The 27,851-nt window shown below is 44.0% G+C and overlaps 1 protein-coding gene across 1 annotated transcript in view; it reads left to right on the forward strand.

The window, feature by feature from the left end:
• The first annotated feature begins 20,007 nt into the window (after positions 1-20,007).
• LOC119393105 (uncharacterized) overlaps positions 20,008-27,851 on the forward strand; it is a 95,417-nt gene continuing 87,573 nt past the window's right edge. The window contains exon 1 of the mRNA XM_049415862.1: positions 20,008-20,852. Coding sequence (XP_049271819.1) covers positions 20,738-20,852 — 115 coding nt within the window. The 5' untranslated portion in view covers positions 20,008-20,737. The remainder of the gene's footprint in view (positions 20,853-27,851) is intronic.

Here is a 27,851-nt window from a genome sequence, read left to right on the forward strand (position 1 = left end):
GAACTTATGCGTTACAGCGACATCTAAGCTCGACTAAATGTCTGCGCGTCTAAACCTGACGGCGAGCACGAATGGCCAAAGAGCAACCACTTCCAATAATTTTTGCACAGGAAAAAAGAAAGTTGAATGAGTCAGCCTTAGCAATGCGGAGTTAGAGTATATGTTGACTGTGGTGTTGAGTGTAATACAGTATTGGTGCGACGCTTGAAAGTGGAAGTTACTTGTCTCCGATGGCCCGTGCCTTCCGATTCGCATCTCCGTCGTCATAAAGAAAAATATGCACCTAGAACTATAAATCAGTATACCTGGATGCGTCTTCATAACATGGTATTTTTCCTTTGCGCAAATGTGAGAAACAAAATTTGCGGAATATTAAGCAGTACCTTACTTACTATAGATACGCGAAACTTCGGTAACGCTATACGCTTCAGAAACCAAGAAAGTTTTTCCACTTAACAACGCTAGTCTGGAGCACCAGGCGAAGTGATGGCGCAACTACACCGTGAAATGCTTGCTATGAAACTACGGTTGGTAGTTCAGTAGCACGTGTACTTTTTTTTTCGTTTTCTTTCACTTTGAGGAGTGCAATAGATGAAAGAAGGTACAGACACGATCGCTAACTCGTATATTTCGCTTGGATATGGCGATCAATGTAAACAACTCACGTAACGCGTAACGTGCCACATCGAATATGCAAACCACAGCGGTCTTGTACCTCGATAAACAGAATAATAACGCCGACAGCATACGACCTTGTGCCTGGCATGAGAAATAAGCAGCACGTCCAAATGTGTCTGAGGAAAGGAGTTACGACTAGTAAAGCAGAAAATTGTACTTAATTGGATAAACAGTCTCCTATGTGTCCATATGATTGCTTCATATGGTACTCATGCATAGGTTTGAAGCTTGCAAAACTGTAAGCGTATAATATACGCGTTTCATGTTTAGTGAAATGTCGATTCGACGTTGTACGTATAGAACATTCGTTCTGACGTCTTAAACGAATCCTCTTTATATTCTACAACAGTTTAGTGACCAGAAAAACAACTGAAAAGATTGATGTATTATTGCCAAATACCACATTTTTGTCACCTTTTTCATGACGTAGGCACTAGTGCCCATGGTGAAATTCTAATAGTGATCGGCACGCCTTCGGACCCGTCCTCGATTCCAAACGGGAAAGAGATTGCCATCGGCATTTTCCAACTCACTCACAACCTAAATTTCAAACTTCCGCCACGCCAGCCGTCGCTTAAGCAGCCTGTGCTGCTCTATAAATTTATCTGTGTTCACTGGTTATTGTCTGTTCTTTTCGTGTTACTTCCAACTCGGGCAAATGCAAAGCACTCTTCTTTCTTATCCTCATAGTGCTGCTACTAAAACAAGACGCGCCATTTTTCTTGAGATTGATTTTGTGGTTTCCTGGAGTGGTTTTAGTTAAAGCAGAGACACCACGACATTTACTGGCGGGTGCCTCATTCTTTATGATGCTGAGGCGGAAACAGCGCAGAAACGGGACGAAGTATGACTACACAACACCGTTTTTGCCACACATTGCCGTTTTTGCGATGTTTCCCCCCTCAATATCATGTACAATCTGGCCCTTCAAATACCCTTCTGCACTTTATGACGCTCTTTATTCGTCTGAATATGTCGCACAAGGTATATTTGCGGCGTATGTGTGCTCCATGTATGACATCCTGCCGCGTGTGCCATTGCGCCAAGGCTAATCATTGCGCGCGTATTGCAGAAAAGCATTGACTATAAATGTTCTTGAATCTTCAAAGCACTTGTAAAAGGATGTCGAGGTACACCGACATAATTCTGCGCGAACTACAGACAACTCAATGCGCTGAAGTCAATATCATGTGACTCATATTGTGTGTTGAACGGGAAGAACCGATCGAGGTGCCCGATTTTTTTTTAAGGAAGATAAGCCTTGCATGATACGAATCACTTATGAGAGAGTCTTTTCTAAAAATAATATATGCACAATAAGCGTCGTTGATTACGAAAGACGAGCTTGTGGAAATGCCTAAGCAGCACCCCAGACAAGGAAGTATTACGCCATTGGCACCGTGCCTAGAGACACGATCATTGCCTATCGTAGTGAATACATTAGACTGTCTGTTTTGGTGAGCATACAGCTTACGCAAATGCCAATCGGAACTAGGAGCTCTGCACGGGCTGTGATTTAAAAAAAAAGCTTTCATGCTTTTACCTGCACGTCATTCAATGGTTGTGCCATCGCAACTGAGATCGAATGAGAAAACGCTAAGGTATGCTTTCGCTTAGTCTCTCTCTCTCTCTCTCTCACACACACACACACACACACACACACACACACACACACACACACACACACACACACACACACACACACACACACACACACACACACACACACACACACACACGCACACACACACACACCTTTCCCTGGATACCTCTCTAACGAATGCTTACGCGTAAAAACAGCAAAAAGAAACAGTCTTAGCAGAAATAAAGTTGTTTAGAAGAACTATACCATCCTACTGTGACTAGGTATTATAACACACTAACAGTGCTCATCTTTTATTGAAGAAGGAAAATCGAAATGCAGGATGAGAAAATATATTTAAAATGACTTTAGAACACTACTGTTTTCGATTTAAAGACTGACAGAATTTATTTAACTCTCGCACGCTCGTGCTCATAAATCGCTATTGTTTTTCAAGTGATGAAAAATCCCCGTACATGGAATGTCGATGGAGCCAACATTCCGACAAGAGGGCTTCTCTTCGTCAGGGTAGCGACTGCCTGCCTTAGCAGCATTTTCGTGTGTACACATAGACCACTGCAGTTTTTTTATAGACAACTGCAGTGCACCACCGCAGCGGTCTATCAGGCACCGCTAACTTGCGGAAAAACCTATATCGGGCAGACCTGGCGGTGTGTAAATGACAGTATATGAGGGAACATATAAACAATTTAAAAAAAGATATCTAGCGGCCGTGGCACGTCTTTCTGCGCATTGCAGATCGTGCTACTGTGAACCACGTTTTCCTGAGGTGAAAATCTTGGGCAACAGCAGAGAGAAGATTGCGCGGGAACTTCTAGAGGCGTATCAGTGGTACAAACTGCGTTTGTCAAACACGCTGTATGACTAAGTTCATTATATGACACTGAAATAAGATTGCTAAGCTTATATCGTGAAATAAATGACCTGTAATTTGCTCTGCGCTGTCCCCTGGTGTCGAGAGCATGTGCGTGACAATAGGGGACATGTAATAAGCTACATGTCGAATAAAACAGTCTAGCGCCGTTTCTGTCTTTCTACTCCTGCTGCCTCGTAGTCTTTCTCTTCACGCTTTGCGCCACGAATCATGTCATTACGCAGCTTGCTTTTGAACCAGATGAGCAAGTTTGTTTGCTTTTTTAATTCTTTTCCAGTGCCTTGCATAAATGATAGTTATACATGCCTTATATCCGTAACAATGCTAATTTGTTTATTAACCGCTGTTTATGAACGCGAAATATCAGCTGTCAGTTATAATTCTCATATCTTTTCTTCGTAGTTTACTTTTGAATATTACCTAGTCAGTGTACATTAATATAATATACAATACTTTGTTTGGTAGAAAGCGACACGTTATAAAGAAAGCATATTAAAAAAAAACGATTATATTTCTGTTAGAAGTTATACCTATTTGCACCACATGTCTGTGTAGTCGAATGCTGTAAACGCAATTAACAAAAACGCATGGTCATCAACCTATTGGATTTCACTTTTGTCGTGACAGACGACCAGCTTATACTTCAAAAGTGTAATTTAGAAGATGCTTCTGACAGCTTTAGGGGGTTTTACTGCGCAGTGCACTCATCCTAATTGATGCAGAATTGCAGCAATTGTGAGACCGTGATAGTGCTATTGCGATAAATATACTGCACAATCTCCGCTAGATGAGCAAAAATTTTAGAGCCGGGCAGCGAGAGCACGTGTCAGTGGCACTAAACTGACAGTGGCACTGACACTAAAAAAAAAAAAAAAAAAGAGGGTGACCTTATGTTTAGGTCTGGCGGTCCCATGCCGCCAATTTCCCACAGGGTGGGTGCCCTCCCGAGCGACCTTGTACTTCGTTCTGCCGAGCAGAAGGCCGGAAGTGCGCTTGTCCCTATTTTACCGGTAGGTACCCGGTGGCAGCAATTCTCTGCCTCCCACAGCAGAGGCGGATGCTCAACTATTTCACCAAGGCTGTGGTGGTTTAAGGTGCGCCCAGGGGTCTTTGCAGAACCTTATGGGGCCACCTTTCGAGGTGAGTACCCATTAACAACCGAGCGCCAGGTAGGTGTACTCCTCTATTGGATTGGAAAAACTTTATTTACGTCCTGCAGAACGCGCTCAGCGCGTAGCGGGCGTCTCCCACGTAGGGACCGACAGAGAATACCTGGCGGCCGCCTCGTGGGCCTGCTGGACAGCCCATTGCTGGTCGGCGAGAAGCGAGCTTCTGAGGGACGTCTCCCACTTGTGTGAGGTAGAGCCGGGATGAGCGTTTCTACACTCCCAGAGCATGTGTGTGAGTGTCGCCGTGTGTCCGCACGAGGGGCACGTGTCGCTGGGGTACGCGTCGGGATAGAAAACATGAAGCTTGGCGAGGTTTGGATATGTGTGCGTTTGCAGTAAGCGTAGGTTTCGCCTCCTCTACCCCTTTAGAAAAACCGGTGGGTTCCCGGTCGGCACTGGGAATTGAACCCGGTACCTCCCGCCTTGGAAGCGAACGCTTTTTTAGTGTCAGTGGCAACGTCGTGGAGCTGAAGAAGCTAAATGTGAAGTTTTTTTGTTGTTGCCCCAAAAAGCCTAGTGCAGGAGTAGAGAGAACGTCCTATGATGAAACGTAAAAAAAAAAAGATAACCAAAAATATCGGTGGTGGACGTCGCGTCGTTGTGTCAACAATTTCCCATCTGTTGATCGACGAGTTAATTGAATCATATCACATTGCAAGCTTTGATAGCCTCAACATGGGACTCCCCTGTCTACCTTAACCATGCTTTAACGCGTCTTGGCTAGTCATATGAATGAATGAATGAATGAATGAATGAATGAATGAATTTGCCTTACTTGCCAAGGTTAGCGTCACTGTTGAAAATTAAAACTAGCAACATGAAAAATGCCGATAAACAAATAATACTTGCATCGTAACGATTTCACCTTAAGAGGAAATATTCTTTTTGAGATGAGTAAACATGCAGCCCTTTTTCTTTTAGTTAGTCGCTGAAAAGTATAATGACTTGTTATTACATAACTGATTTATCAATTCCCGCTTCGGAATCAAATGTAGAAGCAATTAATTCTCACATTTTCATAGCCCCGGAAGCGGCTTGCGTTAAATGTCGATGTATGATATTTGCTACGCATTATAATTATGACATACAGTTATACCTCAAAATTATTCTAGGCGCTTTTGTTATAGTTCTCTAGTTTTAATCTAGTTGTTAATTACGATTGTCGCAATATTGTAATAATTCTACTAATTTAGTTTATGGTATACTTTTATCGTAATTATTTCATTCCAATTTTTGATACAACATGTGCAGGAAGTAACTGCAAAATTTCTTTTTTTTTTTTCAAAGTTATTGACGCTTGTGCGTCGCCTCAAGAGCGCGATAGCGCAGTGGCGCACCAATTCGTTCGCGAGTGGGGGGGGGGGGGGGGGGGGCTGGCGTCGCGCACTCTGTCCGCCACATATATATATATATATATATATATATATATATATATATATATATATATATATATATATATATATATATATATATATATATATATATATTTGATTTGCGGTGATTTTTTATATTCATAGCTGGTCAGATGACTTGCCTTTAAAAACTTTGTTTTAAATCAAGGAAGAATCTGCACACAGCAGTGTTTAATAACATTTTGGAAATATTACCGTGAAGTTTAAAAAGTACCCCCGAATTTAACCTCATCATCTGAGCATTGCATCAGCAAACTTCCCACTATTAGTTTGGCGTTGTAGATAGGATGAGTATGAAGAACCTGCTATGACTCCAATACCTTAAATTCTCACTTATCAAACAAAACATGTGGCTGACAAAGCAAGGCACTTCGCAGAAGTCTCCAGGATAAGCCGAGTACCAATTTCTTTACTGTTAGAGCCCTCTAACATAAAGTCTTTCTTAAGAAGAGACCAAGTTCAGTCGATTAATAGTTAAAGGGACTGTTTACCGCTTGAAACTTTATTCATTTCAACATTCCATCATATGGGATGCTGAGGGCCGGGGTCAAAAAGTCTCTTCACGGGCTTGACTAGGACCATGACCCCGTACAAAATGACAGGGATAGGCACGCGTACAGGGCAATAAAACAACAAAACAACGTACAGAGTGAAAAACAACAATCGAGTTCAAATTTCATCGAACATAAACACAAATATCTCAATGAATTTTTTTTAAAGAGAAAATAGAATTTGCCAAAACGTGAGTGACATCGTTAGTAATCATATAAATGAACTCAGACAACACAATTACGCTAAAATACAATTCTAACCAGACGTCATGCTCGGAAATTTTTTTTTCTGAGTGTGGTAAAAATGAGAAGATCGTTCGTCACATCGGCGGCAACGAGCATGCTTTTGCCCCATAAAAAAGGAATTATATTTTTAATTTGATGTTGAAAATCGCCAAAGAATGACAGCTAGCGTCACCCAACAGCGATGTGGCCAATCGCTGCAGAGAGTAGACAGTCCGTTTAAGCAAGCCACATTGAGCTGGTTGTGTATAGGTATAAGATTATAAATGACTACGAATTTATATACTAGGTGTCGTTCCTTGCCCTCCTACTTTTCCCAGTTGGGGTGGGGGGTGGACGGGAAAGCGGTGAAGTGGCACTTTACTCCTCCCCTCCGGTTCCTCCAAGTAAATAGCCTACGTAAACTGTGTAAGCTCAAATTTTCTTTGAAAAGATGTGGGCAATTATGACGTTAAACTACCCTGCATTGTTACCTTCCGTATGGGTCGTTAGCTGTTAATGAATGGTCGAAATTTTCTGGGTCATGCTCACAGCAGCTGCTCGTAAAACGACGCAATAAATGACGCGTAAGTGATCCACCTCTTAATTACCATGTATGCATGACTGCGTAAAAAATAAATAATAATAAACTATTTTAAATACGGCGTGTTGTTTGTCATTGGCTGTTCGCTATTCGTCAAAAATTTTCAATGTGCCATAAAATCGCCTCCTTGTTGCGCGACGTCACAAGTCTGCGAAATCTCGCGGCGTTAAAATGAAGTGTGCACAATAAGTAGCACATTACTATGCTGAACAATAACTCATTTTCTTCGGAATAGCCAGACAGCGTTTCTTTCTGAACGTAATTTAAGAAGGCTGCCCGCCAATTGGCAGCGGCTGCTTATAGCAGCGGGCGAGATGGATTCATACAGATACTTTCAGTTGTAGTATGACGATGTTGAGCTGTTTTTGCGCGTGTACAACTCTCTGTGAACTCATCGTTGCTGACAAAGAGGTAGAGGGAGAAATAAACATTATTAGGAACAGACACAATCCTTTGCAGGTAGGCAGCCTTCTTAGCCCAGAAAACCGTGGACGCTGATCGTCTTCCTGGCAAGGTAGATCAAGTAACGCACCAAATTTGAAAGCTGGGCTTTGCATTGTGCTCGAGTCCACTGCCTTGTTACAAGCCGCCACGATCGCTGCAGGCTACCATATGATAAGCCAAGTGAAGCAAGCTAATCGGAGACTAAAGTGGGAGTCTATTTGAGCTGCCCTGGCTAGACACAACTAAAATACTGGACACTTCTCCACACTCATCAACTCATAGCAGCTTGTTTATGGAGCAGTGGCGATGCTATTCGTTTTCAAAGAAACTGAATTTACTGAAAAAGGAGAGTGTTTGATTGGGCTTTAAAACGTTTACTAATTCCCGCGCATATTTGCATCGCGGATTACTTAAAATATCAGGCCAGGCAGAACAAAAGAAAATCATTACAGATTGCTGTAATGTTATAGAACCCCTGCTGAGCGATAACCTCCTCTGCAATGCTCGAGCACAAGGCGTGCAAGCGTGGAATAGGCAGTACCCCAGGTAGCCTACACTGCGTGGTCACGACACACGGAGGACAGTCGTCAAAGCAGAATCGTAGGACAAATTTTATTACAATATTACGTTATTGCTGCGTTCAAGTAAAATTTTGCCCGACTTGTTAGTTTCCCAGACTGCAGCCGACAATAACCACTGCCGAAAGCGGGGGGGCTCCGCCCCCCCAACATTTCTCAGTGGGGGGGGGGGGGGAAGGCGCTAGCCCCCCCCCCCCCCCCCCCGGTAGATACCCCTATGCGATAGCGTAATCGGGCACCGTTCGCATCGCCTTCTCAATCGGTATATCCTCGCTTCGCTTCTCGGTGGACACCTCAACCGTGCCGCAAAAAGAGAAACGTCTGAACGCGTAACATTACCCATTTCAAACCGTCCTAGAATGCCTACTGCAACTGCAGTCGCGAAGTGCCCACTACGACATAATTCTTCTTTTTGCGAATCAGCGAAGTACCCACTACGTGTCCGTAAGGCAACGCGCGAACCTACGCAGCTGCTCACTTTGTTAATGCTTTTGCTGATGATGGTGATCAAATGCGTCTGAGCGATTCTAATGGGTGCTCAATTCACGTGTCTTGACGCCTGGCGCGATTCTACGCTTTTGTCGCGCAACATTACACACGTTTAGGAGACTCCTCCAATTACATGACATTCTTATAGCGTTTGTTTACGAAGCATTTCCAAGCAATGGCGTGGCTCTGTGGTAGAACACCTTTTTGCCCCGCGGAAGGCCTGGATTCGATTCCAATTCGAACCGAAGTTTTTTATTATTTTTATTTCCATCTATCTCGAATTTACGCTCACGGGAAACGCTAATTTTTCGCTCACAACCAACGACGCTTACGCCAACGTCGGAATTTCTGCGAAACGAGCTCTTTAACGCTATCGCGTCAAAATAACCAAAACGAAACTGGCGAACACGGTTGCAAACATATATGTTTTTTTGACCGAGGAAAAAAGCAAGATAGTCTCGTAATAAACTTAATGATGGAAAAAAGTTCTTAAATGTTGAATTCAACGGTCGCTCATGGCTTCACCTAAACACAACGAACGTAATTTTCTCGGCGTCCTTGAGTTACGGGACAAGACAAGGCTCTATAGTATTCAGAAGAGATTTACGCCTACAGTTTTTCAATAGCGCTCTGTTGGAAGTCGCTGCAGCAGTGGACGAATACGTTGTGAAAGAGCCCGAATGTCTGCCGATGACGCCTGGAATCCGGCCTGGTGACATTGAACTAAATAGATAAGGTATACGGCCCCGCGAACAGTAACAGCAGGAATCCTACTTTGTACGCCTTGAGCGCATCACTCCGTTGTCATACGTCAGTCACTCGCTCGTAAGTGCTCTGTTTCTAATTTTCTATTTTTCGGCAGTAGGTCACTGTGAACATGACGTACTCTGGGAATAATAGAGAAACCGATCTAGCAACATGACGTGCATATTACGGCTCAATTCTAGATGCTGGACGCGCTACACAGCGTTTCGAAAATGCATGCGGCATCTATGGGGCGTTCGTTGGCTCCATGTGGTCAGTATTGACATGAAGTCTACCACTGCACCGCGCCCCATAACCATATCGTGATTTTGGCAAGTAAAAACACCGATATACAATTCAATTTGAAGAAGCTCATGTGGTCAGAGTGATTCCAACGTTCGCCATTGAAGTTATCTTTGTGTGTACGTTCATTTTTGGAGCATTAAGCCACCAAACACATCAAAGCGTCCACGAAACGATATAACAATACATATTGCCTCGAACCGACCATCATTATGAGGCTGATCTCGAAACTTGTCACAACAAAACTTTCCTTCAATAATGTATTCTTCACTCATCCACATGGACATATCGCCTTCGCCAAATGCCTGCAACGCCGGTCAAGAAAACGAAGACCTTCTCGAAACGTGGGAGGCCAAGGTCGCCTCAGAGGACCTGGACCAACAACGACGTCTCGTCGCCAGGGCCAAGGAGGCAGCGAAGACCAGAGGGTTCCTGGAATGAGGAGACCTCCCACCGAGGGTATACAGAAGCGGGAGCGCGATACCCGCTTCGTGCAATAAACGTTTATTCCTCCTCCTCATCCACGGAATGTAACCATCGTCTTGCAGATAGCGTATCAATCACGACAGGCCCGTCGACAAGGGGGGCTAGAGGAGGCTAGAGCCCCCCCCCCCCCCCCCCCCCCCCGAAAAAAATTCCTGGCTACGGGCCTGATTCACGATAACCATTTATTTCGAGTAGCTTTAGCTAACATTGTATAGTCGAAGCCTTCTGTTCTTTTTATGTACCTTGTATTTGTAACATGAGTGCATTCTGCTATCCAAGCCTTGTTTTCTTAATGCGTGCAGGTTTGTAACCTTAGTGCGTTTTTTACCACTTTTCTGGGATCACGTTATATGCCTTTGTTAACTCCAGCTAAATCTGCACAATCAGAAGCTTCTGTACTGAAGCGTTCTATCTACCTTTATATTTTTCTTCGTTTGCTGTAACCACTCCTCTCTCTAATGTCCTTTAGCCCTGATAATTTTAATAAATAAATAAATAAACAAATAAATAAATAAATAAATAAATAAATAAATAAATAAATAAATAAATAAATAAATAAATAAATAAATAAATAAATAAATAAATAAAGAACTGTGTGCAGTGATAATGGAAAGGCATGTCTGTTGCGACGAGCGAATCTTTTGCTTATGGTTCGAGAAGCTGGCAAGAAATTAAACAACGACGTCAACGGACGATGCTGCAGCAAATAATTTTCAAAACGTTTTATACATAGAACATCTTCACTGGAAAGCTATGCTTGTGTAGTTCATGCCTGTGTGGAGGCAACCGCCGCGTTTCCCATCACTCTAAATCTTATTCCCGTCTCTTGTGGCATTTCACAGTGAAACAGTATTCTGCGTGTCAGTTAGCGAAACGTTCGGCATTGCTGACTCGCAGATCAGTTTCGCCGACCGACGTGTCGATATTTTCCTTACTTGGGCCCGCCTGCATTTAATTTGGCATTTGTATCTCACAGGCTACGGATGTTAAATATATATAGTAAAACATAAGGACCTTATTAGTGGGTTTTTGCTAATTAGTTAATTATGCACTTCGGTTTCTTGTGAAAGTGACGTCCAAACTCTTCAATCATTGGAGCATAAAACTGGAATTGTGCTATCTGTCATAAGCACTAATAATAATAATAATAATAATAATAATAATAATAATAATAATAATAATAATAATAATAATAATAATAATAATAATAATAATAATAATAAATTCGGCAGGTACCACGCCTTGTGGGAATAGGTTTCATGCGAAGCAGTTGGCGAGTAATTGTCTATGCTGCATTTTTGGGCGTTAAGCCAAGCGTGACGAGATGGATGAACGTGTTTTGTAAGTAGCTGTGTGCACATCTTGGGCTTATCAGGAACGTCGACTACACTGGCGCTTAAAGGGTAACTTATGGCCTGACATAACGTCAGTACTCACATTAAAGCACAGACGTCAGTATTATAAAAACGATGTGCATTTTACGGTGCGATGATGAGAATATCATACGTAACTTTCGTTAGCGTATTCCTCCGGGTTCGAGCAACGCTTGAATATAGCTTGCTGAATCATAAAAATACAAATGCAATGTTATTGCACTGCTGTAAAAGCGGAGCCAACACTGGAGCCACGATTGACGTTAACCCTACATGACGACTGTATCATAGGAGTACATATGTAATGTTTATTGACTGTTATAAAATTAGATAGCCAGCACTGCAACCGCAACTGACGTTGCACCGACGTTATGCCTGCATAGGCTCTTCTTCCGTAGCGGTTTGAAAACCTGATGTGGCTCGGTGGTAGAATGCCTGACTGCCACACGGAATGCTTGGGTTCGATTCCTGCTGGGATCCTGATTTTAATTGTTTGCATTCGTATGGTCAACGCTGCCCATATGCTTTTTTTTTTAGCGCTCTCGCATTTAAAATACCAATGTCTGTTCTTGCCGTACCTGGGTAGATATAAACTGTCAATCACCTGTGGCGCATACCCGCATACCGCGGCCCAGGGCATCCGGGTATACACCACACGTGTTTGTAGGAAATGGTATGACGAGGTACGCGACAGGATTTTCACGTTATTCATGTCATGAGCAGATAGTATGTTCTTCAAGCCCTCTTACTCTCCCATGCCAATTTTGGTCTGCACCAAGTTACGTAAAAAATCACAAGAGCACCCGGACGTAGATAGATAGATAGATAGATAGATAGATAGATAGATAGATAGATAGATAGATAGATAGATAGATAGATAGATAGATAGATAGATAGATAGATAGATAGATAGATAGATAGATAGATAGATAGATAGATAGAAACGCTGAAAGTGCGTTAGGTTCGCTAAGAAATGCTTCGCATTTAATAATAATAATAATAATAATAATAATAATAATAATAATAATAATAATAATAATAATAATAATAATAATAATAATAATAATAATAATAATAATAATAATAATAATAATAATAATAATAAAAATAATAATCAATCATTTATTTAACGTGCCCAGGAACAACCGTAAGGTCTTTGTGCTGGCGCACGCAAAAAAAAAACAGTAAAAATAAACAATACAATACAGACAGTTTTCAGAAATAAAAAGAGCAAAAACACGGAGACAAAGAGAAATGAACACAAAAGGGGAGGAGTAAAATAAGACAATATGAGAAATATTGAAGGGGAATAAAAAATTAGATTTCATATATACAACTATGTGGAAAGACTGAGAAGGGAAGACTTTGTACATTGTGCTACACTATGTCAAAACAGTGCAAAGCTCGGATAAAAACAATGATTGTGGGCTATGAAAAACGTCAAGATCAAGAAAATTAACATTATGGAGACTTTTATTCTCTGAACGGTACAGTGTGGGAAGAAGCAGGCGGGTACATTAAACGGTCTGTTCTCTCTGGTTAACTTACGCGGAATTCGAAAATTTACACAATTGAGAAGTACAGGGCAGGATATGACACCGTGGACTAGCTTGTAAAGAAATAAGAGATCAGAGCGATTTCGACGGCAGTGAAGTGATGGCAGTGATAATCCAGCAGTATTTGAACGAGATCCAGAGTCCTTTTTAGCAAAGCGATGGTTATATATGCTGAGGAATTTTTTCTGGACTCGTTCAATGGTGTAACCGCTGGATTGAGCAATGCCATTCCATATCACGGACGCATACTCAAGTTGTGGAAGACATATTGCCGTGTACAATTTGTGTAGGGCCATGGGAGACCTGAATTCTCGAGATATTCTACAAACACATCCGAGAGAACGAAGGCCCCGCATAGCAGCACGCTTAACGTGAGAAGAAAAGTTTAACGCGCTGTCAACAACACCAAGATCACTGATTTCATAAACCCTGCATGCATAACGACACAGAATTGACAGAGTATAGTAATAATAATCAATCAATCAATCAATCAATCAATCAATCAATCAATCAATCAATCAATCAATCAATCAATCAATCAATCAATCAATCAATCAATCAATCAATCAATCAATCAATCAATCAATCAATCAATCAATCAATCAATCAATCATTTAACGTGCCCAGGAACAACCGTGAGGTCTTTGTGCAGGCGCACGCAAAAAAAAACAATAATAATAATAATAATAATAATAATAATAATAATAATAATAATAATAATAATAATAATAATAATAATAATAATAATAATAATAATAATAATAATTGTTATTATTAATATTAAGATTTGCGGCAAGTTTTTTTACGGAATAGAAAGAAAGGGCACCGAATATACGCCGTAGGATCATGCGCTCTGACCGAGAGGGACACGTTGGCCAGAAAATCTTTCCACTGCAGCGTTCACCGGCATCGCCCTTCTGATTTCGCGTCGCTCTTTTTTTTCTTTTCTTTTTTTTTGCTAGTGCAGACCGGCCTGAATGCATTCATTGCACTCAGCAGGTCAAGTTCGTTATCACACGAATTAGAGGTCAGAAAGTCCTCAAAATTAAAGGTCGCTCCTGTGCGAAAGCTGGATTGTTTTTCAAGAGGTTATTTTTTTTTCCTTCGGGACCGTACATATGTGTATCTTACAAAAATATTTTAAGCCTTGTGTGACAGCTAGCGCGCCGCGAATCGTTTCGCGAGAGGGAGCAGGGCGAATCCAATTTGTTCACTGTCATTGCCCACCTCGGCGTTCGTGCAGATGTCAGCTGGCAGGAAAACAACGGAACAAGCAAACGAGTACTGCGTTTGACCCTGCGATGAACGTGTATAGGTCGTACGCCGAACGTAGTGCATGAGAGTATGTCACATTCGTGCAGCGCAATTCTTCGCTGCTTTCGACCATTGCCAGTAAATATTGCCGACGATGCATTGGCGGAGATCAGCTGTCGATGTGACCAAGGAAAAAACAAAAGCATTCTTTGCCTATCTCTCGCATTGTTGGCTTGATGCCGGCTGCACTATACACTCTAAGCCAAAAGAGACTAACGAGGGTATAGGTATTGCTCATTTTAAAGAGTAACTGCGATGTCAAACCATTGCTCCTTTTGAGGGAGCAACTGCAAGGGGACGAACTGTTAGCCTTCTAGCAGTTATTCTCTTGGAGGATGAAATGCTGTGCCCCCCCCCCCCTCCCTGGTGCTTCCCGAGGATGAATTGTTACTCCCACAAGTTGCTCCTGAAAGACTAACGGTTAAGTCTTTGCAGCTACTTTCTGAGAAGCAACTGCCTATGCTTCCAGTTACTCGGCAACTGCAGAACTATAGTTCTACAGTTACCGAGTCGAAGTGAGTGATCTTTGAGGCGCTGCCCGCGACAGTAACTCCGTGATTATGGCGTTGCGTTGCTGAGTACGGGGTGGCCTGTGAGTTTTCGGACAGCGACAACCGCAAAAGAAAAAAAAAAGAGAGAAGAAAGCTTGTGTTCTTAGATTCAGCTCTAAGTTAAAAAACCCGAGGTTGCCAAAACGAATCTCGGGCCTTCCACTATGGCATCTATCAAAGCGCTACTACAATGTATTGCTTTGGAAAGTTAAACAAGATAAATTATACAATGCACATGTGAGCAATACAGATCACGAGGAGTGAGAGAAAAAGCTGCTTTTAGGCAGCTTGACCATAGGCCGTCACCCCCTGTATCTTGGACTTGTGTCAGCATTTGGCCACACAACTATTATCAATATAATACATCAATACAATAAATACAAATCATATATACAAAATGATTGAAACAACAAATGTGCATGCTATGATCACCCTGAAAAGTAGTGTAACAAATAAAAGAAAAACGATGCAATAAATATGTGGTACATGGGTGGATCTTTGGCCTTGTTGGTGCGACATATGTATAACGTTAAGCGCAGTACTGAATTGACGAGGACGGGACAGGGAGTGACACACACACACACAAGCGCTTGTGTGTGTGTGTCACTCCCTGTCCCGTCCTCGTCAATTCAGTACTGCGCTTAACGTTATACATGTGGTACATAATCTTCCATGAATCCTGACGTGGTAAACAAATAAGGAAACTTTGCCGTTTAGTAAAAACAAAAGGTCTCAGAAAGAGGATGAAAAAATGGAGTACAGTATAGAATCGACGCTATATATAATGCTTCGTACAGCGTCGTAAACTCTCCCGTTGTTTGTTGAGGTTGTCGATGCGTATCGTGATGGCGTCGCGGTGAACTCTTCTTCATTAGGCCGGATGCAATTTGAGGAAACTCTATCAAGGTCTCGATCTACCGCTGGTGTCGTGCCGAAGCGTCCGTCCGTGATAGCTAAGTGCATGCTCGGCGATCTGAACCGTGCATTTCCTGGTCGGTCAATTTCAGTCGTCGCGCTAGTGCCTTCGTAAAATGGTACGCGCACAGAAAACGGGAAGCCTATCGAGGCACGCCGCTAAAGAAAAAAAAATGCACTGGTCAAAAGAGAGATTGCTTCCTTGATCACGTGAGTGAATGCTGTAATTCGACGTGACACATAGCAGCTTACTTGGTGAGCATGGCAAAGTGCAATATAGCTTGAATTCATTTCGGTAGCGCAAAAAAATAGAGACACAGACACAAGAGAGGACACGTAGACAGGACGTGTCCTTGTGTGTGTGCCTTCATTTTCTAGCGAAATGAATGCCAGTTATCACAACCAACTAACCCGCACTACCACCTTGACTGCAATACAGAATCAACATCAAAGGGGCTCCGTGACATCTCTTTTTCATCCGTGGAATCGTTGAGTCGGTGCCTAACCTCACTTTCACCGGGCTTTATTAGCCACATTGATCTTCACTGGGTGACACCGGATGCTTTATCGCGACATGTCATTAATTAGAAGATAAAAAAAAAAACTGCGCTACCACGAGAAAAAAGAAAGACTGAACGTCCATATATATAGTCCTCTGTCGAGTACCCACGCTCATTATTCACACTAAAGTACGCATTTCATTTAAGCTTACGTTTTGTAAAATTAAATTACAAGCAATAACATCTTTGTTTTACTGCCCCCCCCCCCCCCCCCCCACTTCTTTTTTTCCTTTTGGAAGACCTTATCGAATTGTGATCGTATGCACGCTGTGTACTTCCTGTACCCTACTGCTATGTTTTTTCGGTATATGCAAGAATCGTAGTTCGTACTTCATATCGTTGTGTTCTTTCTCAATTTTGTGTGGCATTTGCATTGTTCTAAAAGGGGTATTCATGCGGCATTTCTTTGTTTCATAATTTCATTATGTACGCCACCCAGGTTTTTTTTATTAGATAGTGTTCAGGAGATTTTGGTACTTTTGTCTAGCGCCGGCTACTCCTGTTCACAGGTGATAGTATAGGGAAAAGTCACAGCAATGAAAAAAAAAATACGTAAAAGATTTGCTAGGCAGAGTTCACATATAGTCCATTTACATAAAAAAGGGGGAAACACACACATACAAGGTACAGTCTCGTCAGATAACAGTATAGTTCACATAAATGTAATCACACGGACACTGCATATGCTGTAAATAACACGAAACGTCCAGTCACAAAACAGTACCGAAATTCGCAAATTCCAGTCACATGGATACAAAATGAGTTCGCACATGAAGCGACACATGCGACACAGTCAGGTCAAAATGTATGCATCAAATCAGCTTTTGAACGTTTTTCTCAATAATTTCCAAGTACGTCACTTCTTTCTAGGAACTTTTTGACTGCTAATAGTGCACGTTTTTGCAAGGTATGTATTGGCCATGGACCTAGGATTTTTCGTAGGCTGACGGGCCTACAATCCAGTGCCATTAAATCTCTTACTAGTTGTCTTTCGTCCTGATATCGTGGGCATTCTAATAAAATAGGCTGTATATCTAGTTGAAAGCTTTACACCACCAAGTTTTCTGTGGGGCCCCTTTGCGTCGGCAACTGTCAATCTATGAATAATGTGTGTAACATGTCTGCATCCAATCTCGATCTACGTGCTTTTCCTAGGTGCCTGAAAAGTGTTTCATATGCAATCCGCAGATCCGACAAAGTGAGCTTATGTGTCTAGATAGCCGCATAATAAATTTTTTCTTTTTTCTGCACGAAAATCAAGAGATAAGATCACAGAAGGGAAAACGTGTTTGCGGCGGTCTGTATATTCTTCTAGATGAAATATAAGCAACGAGAAAGACGCGTAGCTAGACTAGCTGGTAGCTTTCAGTGAACAGAGCAGTGACAGGCGCCAAGGACTTACGCACCGCGATGAGAACATAACTAACATCATTTATTTTTTAACGTTAAGGAGATATTCTCCCTTGCAATATTTTGTCGTCTCTGAAAACACATACGTGACACAAGTTGAAGTTCAAATGCATATCTGTGTCAACAAAACTGCATATACATCACTTTAAGGTGCCGTATGTTCCGACTCGAAACAAAGTTATCATTATCAACATTCAACATAAATGTTCCACAACTAAAAAAAATTTACTAAAAAGCACGTGTGACCTATAGTTTCCACGCGTTACTGGAATTGAGAAGTACTCGACGCCGCTTTTTACATTCTTGAAGTCATAATTCTTGCCTGATCGAAGCACCTCTAAAATAGCTAGGGCTGATCGCACAAGCTGGTATAACTCCTGACAAGTTTGCTCACAGCTTGCCTTTACCACAAGAATTAGTCTCCACCGTGAACCGTGCGGCTAGCTGACTTCTTCAGAAGCTTGGAGTGCTCGCAGCGAATAAATCCTCAAACAGGGTGGCCAGATGCAGCTGAACTGTACGCGCTGCCGAACAATAATAATTAGGTGTGAAATTCGGGACAGTTTTGAATATGTTCGTACCTTCTGCGGGACCCCCCCCCCCAAGCTACACACACACACACACACACACACACACACACACACACACACACACACACACACACACACACACACGCACACACGCACGCACGCACACGCACGCGCGCGCACACACACACGCACGCACACACACACACACACACACACACACACACACACACACACACACACACACACACACACACACACACACACACACACACACACACACACACACACACACACACACACACACACACACACACACACACACACACACACACACACACACACACACACACACACACACACACACACACACACACACACACACACACACACACACACAAATTCCCGTGCATCTTGATTTGGGTGCACGTTAAAAATGCCCTATGGCCTCTCATAGCCTCAATGTTGCTTTGGGACCGTTACACGTAGTCAATTAATTTTTTCACTTCTCACGATCGCTAAACAGCCCAGTTTATACGTGTAGGGATGTGGATTAATTCAAAGACTGACAAGTTTGAACTGTCGCTTCTAGGCAAGCACTCACGTGACGCGCGTGGCCTCGGGACAGGAGTGCACCTGCCCTTTTGACGTCGTGTTCCCTGTCTCGAACATTTGTCGGAACCGCAGAGCTGCGCTTGCAAGGCCGCACTGTCGTCACCGTATTCTGTCCACACACTCCCATGTAGCGGTCCTCCGCTGGGAGGCGACGTATCGGAAACCGCTCTCGTATTTCTGTTGCGTTTGGGGACTGCGTGGCTCAGTCGCGTAACTGGCGCGTGGCGGAACGCATTGCTTTTTGCGCGCGCAACTTGTGTGAAGGCCGTAGCAACGCGTCGCCCCGAATAAGACTGTCTTCCCGCAGTGACATTTCTAAAGGGACGGAGCACAACGCAAAGGAAACGGTCGCTTCACCTGTCCGAGAGACATGACTCGGAAACCATAAGGTGCCGTATTAACGAAGATTTTCGCCCGTAATTTGAGAAAGGAACGTTGCCTCCTTTAAGTCTAGTATCAGGATTGCTTGGAGCTCTATATTACGAAACAATTCTAGCGTAAGAAATCTTCTTTAGTGAATACGAGCCCAGAAGATTCTCCAGCGAGCTAGTGTGATTAGCAGGCTGCTCACAACTTCTTGTGGCAGACTAAACAAGGAGAAAACAGGAGCTCGAATAATCCATCACTGACGCCGTCATCAGAATCAAGATAAAGCAGAAATATATCGTGCGGGCACACAGACCTCACGGACGTGGCTTCATCTGAACGAAGACAGCGAAATAGGTGACACTTTGGCCTCAGCGACGCGTAGCCCACAAAGAGCGAGCATATCACTTGACAGCGCAGGGAAGATCTTCGTCGGGTCACGGCTGAGACACTGCCTAGCAGTCGACACCGTGATCCGTTGCCGAGAAGAGAGGCGACTTCGATAGCGCGCCCATTACCGCCACAGGACCGCACGTGCGGACACGGTCGACCTTGCTCGCGCTCGCTGAGCCCTTCGGCAGCTTCCCTTTCTCGAGTGACGGTGGTCCCCCGTATTTTGGCTCGTTCGTGGTGGCCGAGGCCGAGGAAAACAAAAACCTGTCTCGGCAGGTGTACTTTAAGCCCCATTGCTTTCGCGCGGCCCTCGAGTTTTCTCTCTTGGCATCATCGCCTGGGCGGTGGTGAACAGCGATCTCACGTCGCAGTCCCCAACTTGTCGCATACCTAAGCCTTGTAAGAGAACCGTGAAGCCCGGGCAGTGTCGCGTTTACACCGGTGTGTGCCCCTTGAAGCCTGCCCCATTCCCGCGAGCGAGGGCCTGCCCGCACTGCCCTCTCATCTGGTGGCGACGACCGACCGCACCGAAGGAGAGAAGGGGTTACCTCCGCAGCGAGCGCTCCTCCGTGAAACAACTTTCCTTCGCCGAACACGCAGAGCGCGCGCCCGCTTCAACCAAGTTCGCGCGAAGTAGGGACGGCTGCAGGAAGGGCTTCGCTCAAACGACACTCGAGTCCACGACCGCCGCCATCGCCGAGCAGCGAGAGTCATGCGGTGAGAAGAAAAGTGGCGCGCCGGACTCCCGCTTTCTGCCGTCTAGTGGGTCCGCAGCGGAGGAAGTCCCGGACAGCTTCTCGCAAGGGCCGTGAAATCGGCACACATTTTCTTGTTTATTCCGTGCCACGGGCGGCCACCAGTCTCCCGCCGCAAGTGTGTGCTCCGTGAAGACGACGAGTAGGAAGGCTGGACGCCACGCTGCTTGTGGCGGTCGTGCTTGTGGCCTGCCTCGGTGAAGACTACATCCACAGGGCTGCCTTGAGCTTGTCGAGAAACCAAGATGGATTCCGGCGCAGTTCTTCTCAACGTTTCCAAGTTGGAAAACGACGCGCCGCCAAAGTGTTTCGAAAACATGGCACTGGACGTCCCAAACGGAGTTATCGACGACGTAACCCGTAAGTGTCACGAATATTATCCTTGCGTGCGGCCCAGACACACTGCGAAAAGCATTCCCCTGCAGCGCTTTTCTAGAAGCACACCTGCAATTGAGAGCAGGCATCATGTTCGCGTCTGTACCGTAAAGGCACGTTCAGTTTTGGACGGTGTCAGAACGTCGTCTCAAAAGCATAATTAGTACGCGACGCTTCTTGGCCTTAAAGCTGAAGCTGCTCGTGCTGCTGCAATACACCAGTGGTAAGACTTAGCAATGACATCGAGTACAACCGCAGTGACACAATTATCGCTATTATATGCCGACTCGCTCGCGCCCGATCGTCCTGGATGGAAATACACTTAAAACATGCCTCGGTAAAACTAGGTTGCGACGTATTGCAATTGCTCTCACCACATCGATCACAAAGAAAGTTTTGGCAAACTTGCACCCTTATATGCTCAACGCATGGAAAGACTTTGGCTCCACTTCGGCCAGAGAGCCAACGATATTGACGCGTGGATTGTATCTCGCGTTCTACTTCCTTCGTAGAACTCTGCGCTGAACTTCGGCATGGTTTTATGTTTCACCAGGCGGCTCAGGCAAACGTCCTGCTTCACAACGAGCTTTGCTTCTATTTTCATAAACATCCGGGGATCCAAAGCGCGTGTCGCGGAAGTTCTGTTTCCTTGGTTGTCGATAGGGGAGCAGCCTCGCTTCAAGTTCTTGCACCGCAAGCTGAATAGCCCCGACAAGATATTTTTCAGTGCAGTTTCTTTTACAGCCTTTCTCTGCGTAGTTTGCCAAAATCTTCGACTTTTGCATAAATTTAACTAACAAGTCATAGTTACCATGCAGAAGGCAATAAATAACACTCTCGAATAGTCATTTTCTAATGTCTTCGACTGCATGCTTCAGAGCGCTGCTGCGGCGCTTCAACACTGCATGTTATAAGACAACATGGAACATATATTAGGATACTGAACTAGTCTGTAGTGATAATCTGGCCTCATTGTTGTTACTGGAGCCCACTTAAGTACGCATCAGCGCTTCATTGATGATTCAGACTAGTAGCACTTCAGTGCCGTCGGACTGGCAATACCGACAAGCCGAAGGTACCATAACAAAGTAGCGCATGGCGCGTCGGTGTGAAGAACACTATACTTTAAAAAATAATTATTCTAGCCAGAGCCAATCCTCTGCTGCAGTTTTTTCTCGATACGTCGGAATCATTAGAAGCCAGCTTGGTTAGAGGGAGAAAGAAAGAAAGCCTGATTGCAGGACAATCTGGATGGCGTGTGAACAGCGTTAAGCAAAGTGCGCGCGCAGTTTTAATGTCCAGCTAGAAAAATGAGGCTTCAAGGAAGCATTACAAGTGAAAATGGAATAGATTGTTTCATTGCATCGTGCCCTACATGTTCAGTTCTCCCTCTATCGTGATGAGACGCGACGATATCCGACACGCACGCATGTTTCCCCGACAAATGATAAATATATTAACATCAGCAGTCGTTCAATGTATACGCCTGGGAACGGGATGGGATATTCTGTCAGAATCCGCTACGTGGGTCAACTTTCCATTTCGAGATGAAGCACAGAAAAGGAAGGCGACGGCACAAAGCTAAACTAACAACTGAATTTTATTGCAGAAAAACGTCATTTAAAGACCTCCGGCAATCACCCGGTGCATGCCCGAGAGTCATAAAAAAAAAACACAAGCGAAGCACGACGCGAAACACGTAATCAAGTACCAAATCACCCGAAATGGCTCATTTTAGGAAGCCTCTTCAGTCGTGCACTAACTGGCCCAACTCTTGACATCGCTGCTTTCATTTCAGCGCTGACAGAACACTAGAGCACACTGGTACACGCCAATGCTCCAGGTCTGTCCAATCAGCGTGCGCTGAAATGGACTATTCCGTAAGATTACACTTACTGTATTCTTAGACCCCCCTCACCCTTTTTTTTTATGACGCCACACTGGCCCTACTGCATGCTACGATGTTATCACCTTCTGCTATGCTCGGTACCTTTCTATATCACCGCACGTGTGCAGTGTGAAGAATGTGCTTTTGAAAATTCAAGAGAGAAAGAGAAATAGAAGTTTAATTCAAGAACGGTGAGCACATGCCCGGACACAGGCACTGACTCATTCAATGCGCTATTATCCTTTGACACCGAAGGAAATATGTCACCCCGCAGTGCGAGTTAAACTGCGTTAACTTGTATTAACTCTAAATTAATGCATAGCGTGACAAGATAAATACGTAATGAGCGCATAGCCGCTCTTTCGATATCTAATTTTTTTTGTTTCGAGTTATGTGCCATAACCACTTTAAATACTCCTTGTGGACGCATTTCGTACGCGTGTGGAACGGCAAAAGACAGCCGAAATTTGCGAGAACAATTGCCATTAATCTATAGTCAATTTCTTCAAAGGCATTCCGTCCTGATCTTGGCGTATGGTTAGTTCGCATTTGCTCGCACCTACTACGCCTCAGAAAGTTCTGTCTCAAAACATAATTTCAGAACCAGCGTCTGTAGCAGCTGCATTTGACTCTTCATGAGTACCTGACGTTGATTTAGACTAAAAGAAAAAAAAAAGATATGATCTTTACCGAGTGACACGGAACAGACGTGGAAGCAAACAACTTTCCGCATTGCGCGCATTCCAACCACTGACGATATCAATTACCCCATTTAGGTATCGTGCGCAGTTCGGTGCTAGCACTATAGAATGAAATGGCGCATCAAGAAACTCGCATGTTTTAGGCCTTTAAAGGGCATCTTTCTTGAGTCTCCTGCATTTAGGACTCGTAGAAGCACACAGACAGATATAGGAGTATATCAACTATGAGTCTCCGACTCTGACGTAATATAATAATATCTGGTATTTTATGTGCCAAAACAACGGTATGATTATAAGACATGCCGTAGTAGATGGCTCTAGCACTCGGTTCTCTATAGCATGTCGTTTCGATCGAAATGTGACCGCAGCTGCCGGAATCGAAGCCGCGACTTTCGGGTCGGTAGCCGAGCACCGTACCACCGAGGCGGGCTATAGTTGTATATTCAGTTATATATATATATATATATATATATATATATATATATATATATATATATATATATATATATATATCTATATATATATATATATATATATATACTGAAACAGTAAAATGTGGCGTTTTTTTTCTCAAAAAGCCAGATCCAGAAACCGAAACTGGACTAAATTTCATGGGAACGTAAAGCACGCCTAAGTGCCCTTGACATTTAAAACGTTTGTAACTGCAGTGGGGCGATTCCTGATTCCGTGGACTCAAAAAAGCGGTTTCGAATCGAAAATGAGCCAAATCCTGCACCTGATTGAATCAAACCGAGCCAGATCCATTAAACCAGCGTTTGCGTCAACAATCGTGACCAAAACAACGAATGTGGTTGCATCCAATCTGTTTCATTTGTGACCTAGTTGCTTTATTATCGTGTTTTCGCTCCACAGTTTGCTTTTTTTTTGGGCGAGTTGGTACTTACTGAAGGACATGATATTGTAGTGCAAATTTCGAATGGAAAGAGCAAGATGCCGACTTTCCTATACTCCAGCCTGTCTTTAGTGCTTCTTTTCGAGTTTTCCGCTACATATCTTTCTTTCTCTGCGAGACAGTATAATTGGAATGGAAGACAACGGAATGAAGTTATTAGGCACCTTAAAAAAGAAGCGGTCCTGAACTAAAACCACATAAGAAGAAGAAGGGCTGAAGCATTTTTGGAGAGTCCTCAATAGATGCCACGGACGCGAAAACGCTGCCGACAGTCCAGGACAGTGTGCCTGCTTCCAGGAAGGGCCATTCGCTCTTCAAGTCTAGCCATTACGCCCATGAAAAAACTTGGAGCACGCTTGAGCTTCGCCTTCAAGAGTAGAACGCGATAGCGTAATGGAGCCCCGTGCGCATTGCCTTCCACTGTGCCGCAAAATAAAGGAACATTTGTTCGCGTAACACTGGCCGTTTCAAACTATACTAGAATGCCTAATGCAGGTGCAGTTGCGAAGTGCCCACTATACGCCATAACTCTTCCTTTTGCGGATTGGCGAAGTACCCAACTACGCGTCCGTAAGGCGCCACGCGCACCAGCGCAGCTACACAGTTTGTAGTTGGTGGGCAGCTTTAAACCGCTCACTCGTTGCGCTATTCACATGTTATGACACCTGGTGCGATTCTACGATTCTGCCACCCAATATTAAATGCGTTAAGGAGACTCCTCCCGCTACATCAAATTGTTAAAGCATTTTTTTTACGAAGTGGTTCCGCGCATTGGCGTGGCTCCGTAGTAGAACACTTCCTTGCCATGCAGAATGCCCGGGTTCGATTCGCACTCGGACCGAACTTTCTTATTATTTATTCATTTGCATCTATCTCGAATTTTCGCTCACAACCAACGACGCCGCCGCCGCCGACACCGGAAGGACAACACCGACGAAACAAGCACAAGATGGTGTTAATTACGTAGCAAAACATTGCTATATTGTTCGTACGCTGCCTTCTAGACTACTTTGGCGTAGCCAATTCAAGTCCGAATGAAATGTTCCCATCTATAAGAGCCAAACCCAAATTTTACTCATGAATACCGATTTTTGTGAGCTTTTAGCCGTAATATATGTTTGAAGTATTTTGGTGACAGGAGCACACTGGCGAAAAATTGTTGGAGCAGACCCGATCATATTGTCAATATCAAACAACTGCGTTTTTCTCAGTTTCGCTTAAAGTGGACTTGGCTCTTTTAGAAAAAAAACAACACTACAATTGAGGTTGTTCTTGAGTGCCATGGCGACTCCTGGTGACACGATGAGCATATCAACGCCAATGAGATGGTTGACTGCAGCTGCGATATTGATCCATGGATTGTATCACGCGTTCTGTACTTCCTAGCCTCTTCCTAAAGTTCTGTGCTGAACTTTTGCATGGTTTAAGGTTTCATCGCCACGACACTAACCGGGTGGTGGCTGTATGCTCGAACCAATTACCATCTCGCCATCTTGTGCATCGGCAGCCCTCATTTTCTCTTACCTTCTTCCACTTTGGCCAGAATTGACTTCATCTGGCAGCTCATATTACGTGACCAAAATAAGGAAGTTTTATATGAACCGGGGTTCTCAAATTCACCTTAGTAGTGGGCCGCAGTCACGCAATTTAGTCCCGCTAGTGCCAGGACAGGGAAGATTGGAGCGGGTGAGGGGGGCGGGGGTTGAGGTGTTTGAACAAGATGTCAGCTAACGTTGCCATAAGGCCTTTCCCATATCTTTAGTATGGGTCATTTCTGAAGGGGATTTGGCATCGTGTAGGATTCGAGGAACGTATCGATACCGATCTCTTCACAATAATGCTGCCACTCGCTATGAAAACAAAGAATAAGACACAAATAGTAAGATCACGAAAGTTATTGCTCCGTGAAGAGATTTTTTACAGGAGGCGCATACAGAATGTAAAGTTGGTGCAGAAGTGAGAACAAAGTAAAAAATACGTGCTCGAAAAACATATATATATATATATAATGAATATCGTTACGGACACTTGAGTGGTTAACTAAACGCGTTGATGTGATTGACTGGCATATATGAAGCTATAGCTATATTTACGCGACCGCTCTCCGAGCCGAACGAAAAGAAAGTACTTGCGTGGCGGTCTTCAAGCGTTATCAGTATGAGGAATCTTCGCAACGGCTGCTGTGCACACATTGCGTATAAAGCAGCCGTTGAAAAACAAGGAAGAGGGGTGCCCCAAGTCAAGGACCAATTGGTGCTTTGCGGGCGCGTCTCGTCGGTCGTTTTGCAGTGGATTCGTCATTTGACTCTTTGATAGCTTTTGCTAGCTACTTGCCATCGACATCAACCACAGCCACTATCATCGTCTCAGTCATGGTAATCATGCTATCCTTGCGCTGATCAAGCGCTATACTTATTCACATGCTAGAGCCAGTGAGTGAGAGAGAAGAACATTTAAAATACCCCGAGTGACATTTTCGACCATGGCAGAACAGATTGCCAATACGTGCGTTGCGATTAATAACATCCGCAGAAAGTACGCAATAGTGGGTTATTTTTAGCGATTCACAAGCCGCCCTCGCACTGTTACAAAACGATAATCGAAATTCTTTAAACGCTGTGTTGCTGTATGAGACTCTCAAAGAACATAACGAAGCGCGGTGACCCAAATAATTGCATTGCAATGGATACCAGGGCACTGCAATATTCCTGATAACATTGCAGCGGGCGCAGCTGCGAATCGCACAATAACGCAGAGACGATTCGCCTATCCTCTTTGACGCAGTGGAATCCGTCTCTGCTAGTGAGGCGGACCTCCTGTCGTCTCGGCAAAAACAGCTGGTTCGATCAACAATCAGAGAATTCGAAGTTATTTTTTATAGGCCCACGTATAAAACTATCGATTACGTCAAATCTGAACGAAAACAGAAAATTTGAAACATTAGTTCACCTCCTGCGGCTCGGTACAGCCTTTACGCGACACTTCCTATACAGGATAAAATGTGCCTCTAATCCAAAGTAAAAGAAAAAGCTCCCTTGGAATGCTATACGAAGTAAGGCTAGCAGCTAATTCTTTTAGCATCCGACCTGGCATAACTCGACAAAGCGATGTCGTGAGGTAATGCCGCCGCTGCAACGAGAGAAGCGACCCTCGTGCTGTCTATCGCGTCAAGCAAACTGAGCGGTTGGGGATACAGCACGTACAAAGGTATGAGCCGTCTAATAGTCCCTGTCAAGATAGAACGCGTGCGACCGTGCCCGACAGCTGAAAGTAGTTGCTACCGGAGCAACGCAGCACCCCCGCTAGAAACCCCCATGGCCCTTCCGCGCTACGGAAGACGCCCCGTGCGTTTCCTCTCCGCCTGAGCCGCGATCGTCGGCTGCCCTCGCACGCTTCCACTCGCACACAGAACATACGACGCGCGGGGCGATGTTATCGTCCTTGGACTTTACACGGAACCTCACGGCGGCAACAAAAATGCA

The sequence above is a fragment of the Rhipicephalus sanguineus genome, chromosome 5 (assembly GCF_013339695.2).
Source record: "Rhipicephalus sanguineus isolate Rsan-2018 chromosome 5, BIME_Rsan_1.4, whole genome shotgun sequence".
Classification (NCBI taxonomy): domain Eukaryota; kingdom Metazoa; phylum Arthropoda; class Arachnida; order Ixodida; family Ixodidae; genus Rhipicephalus; species Rhipicephalus sanguineus.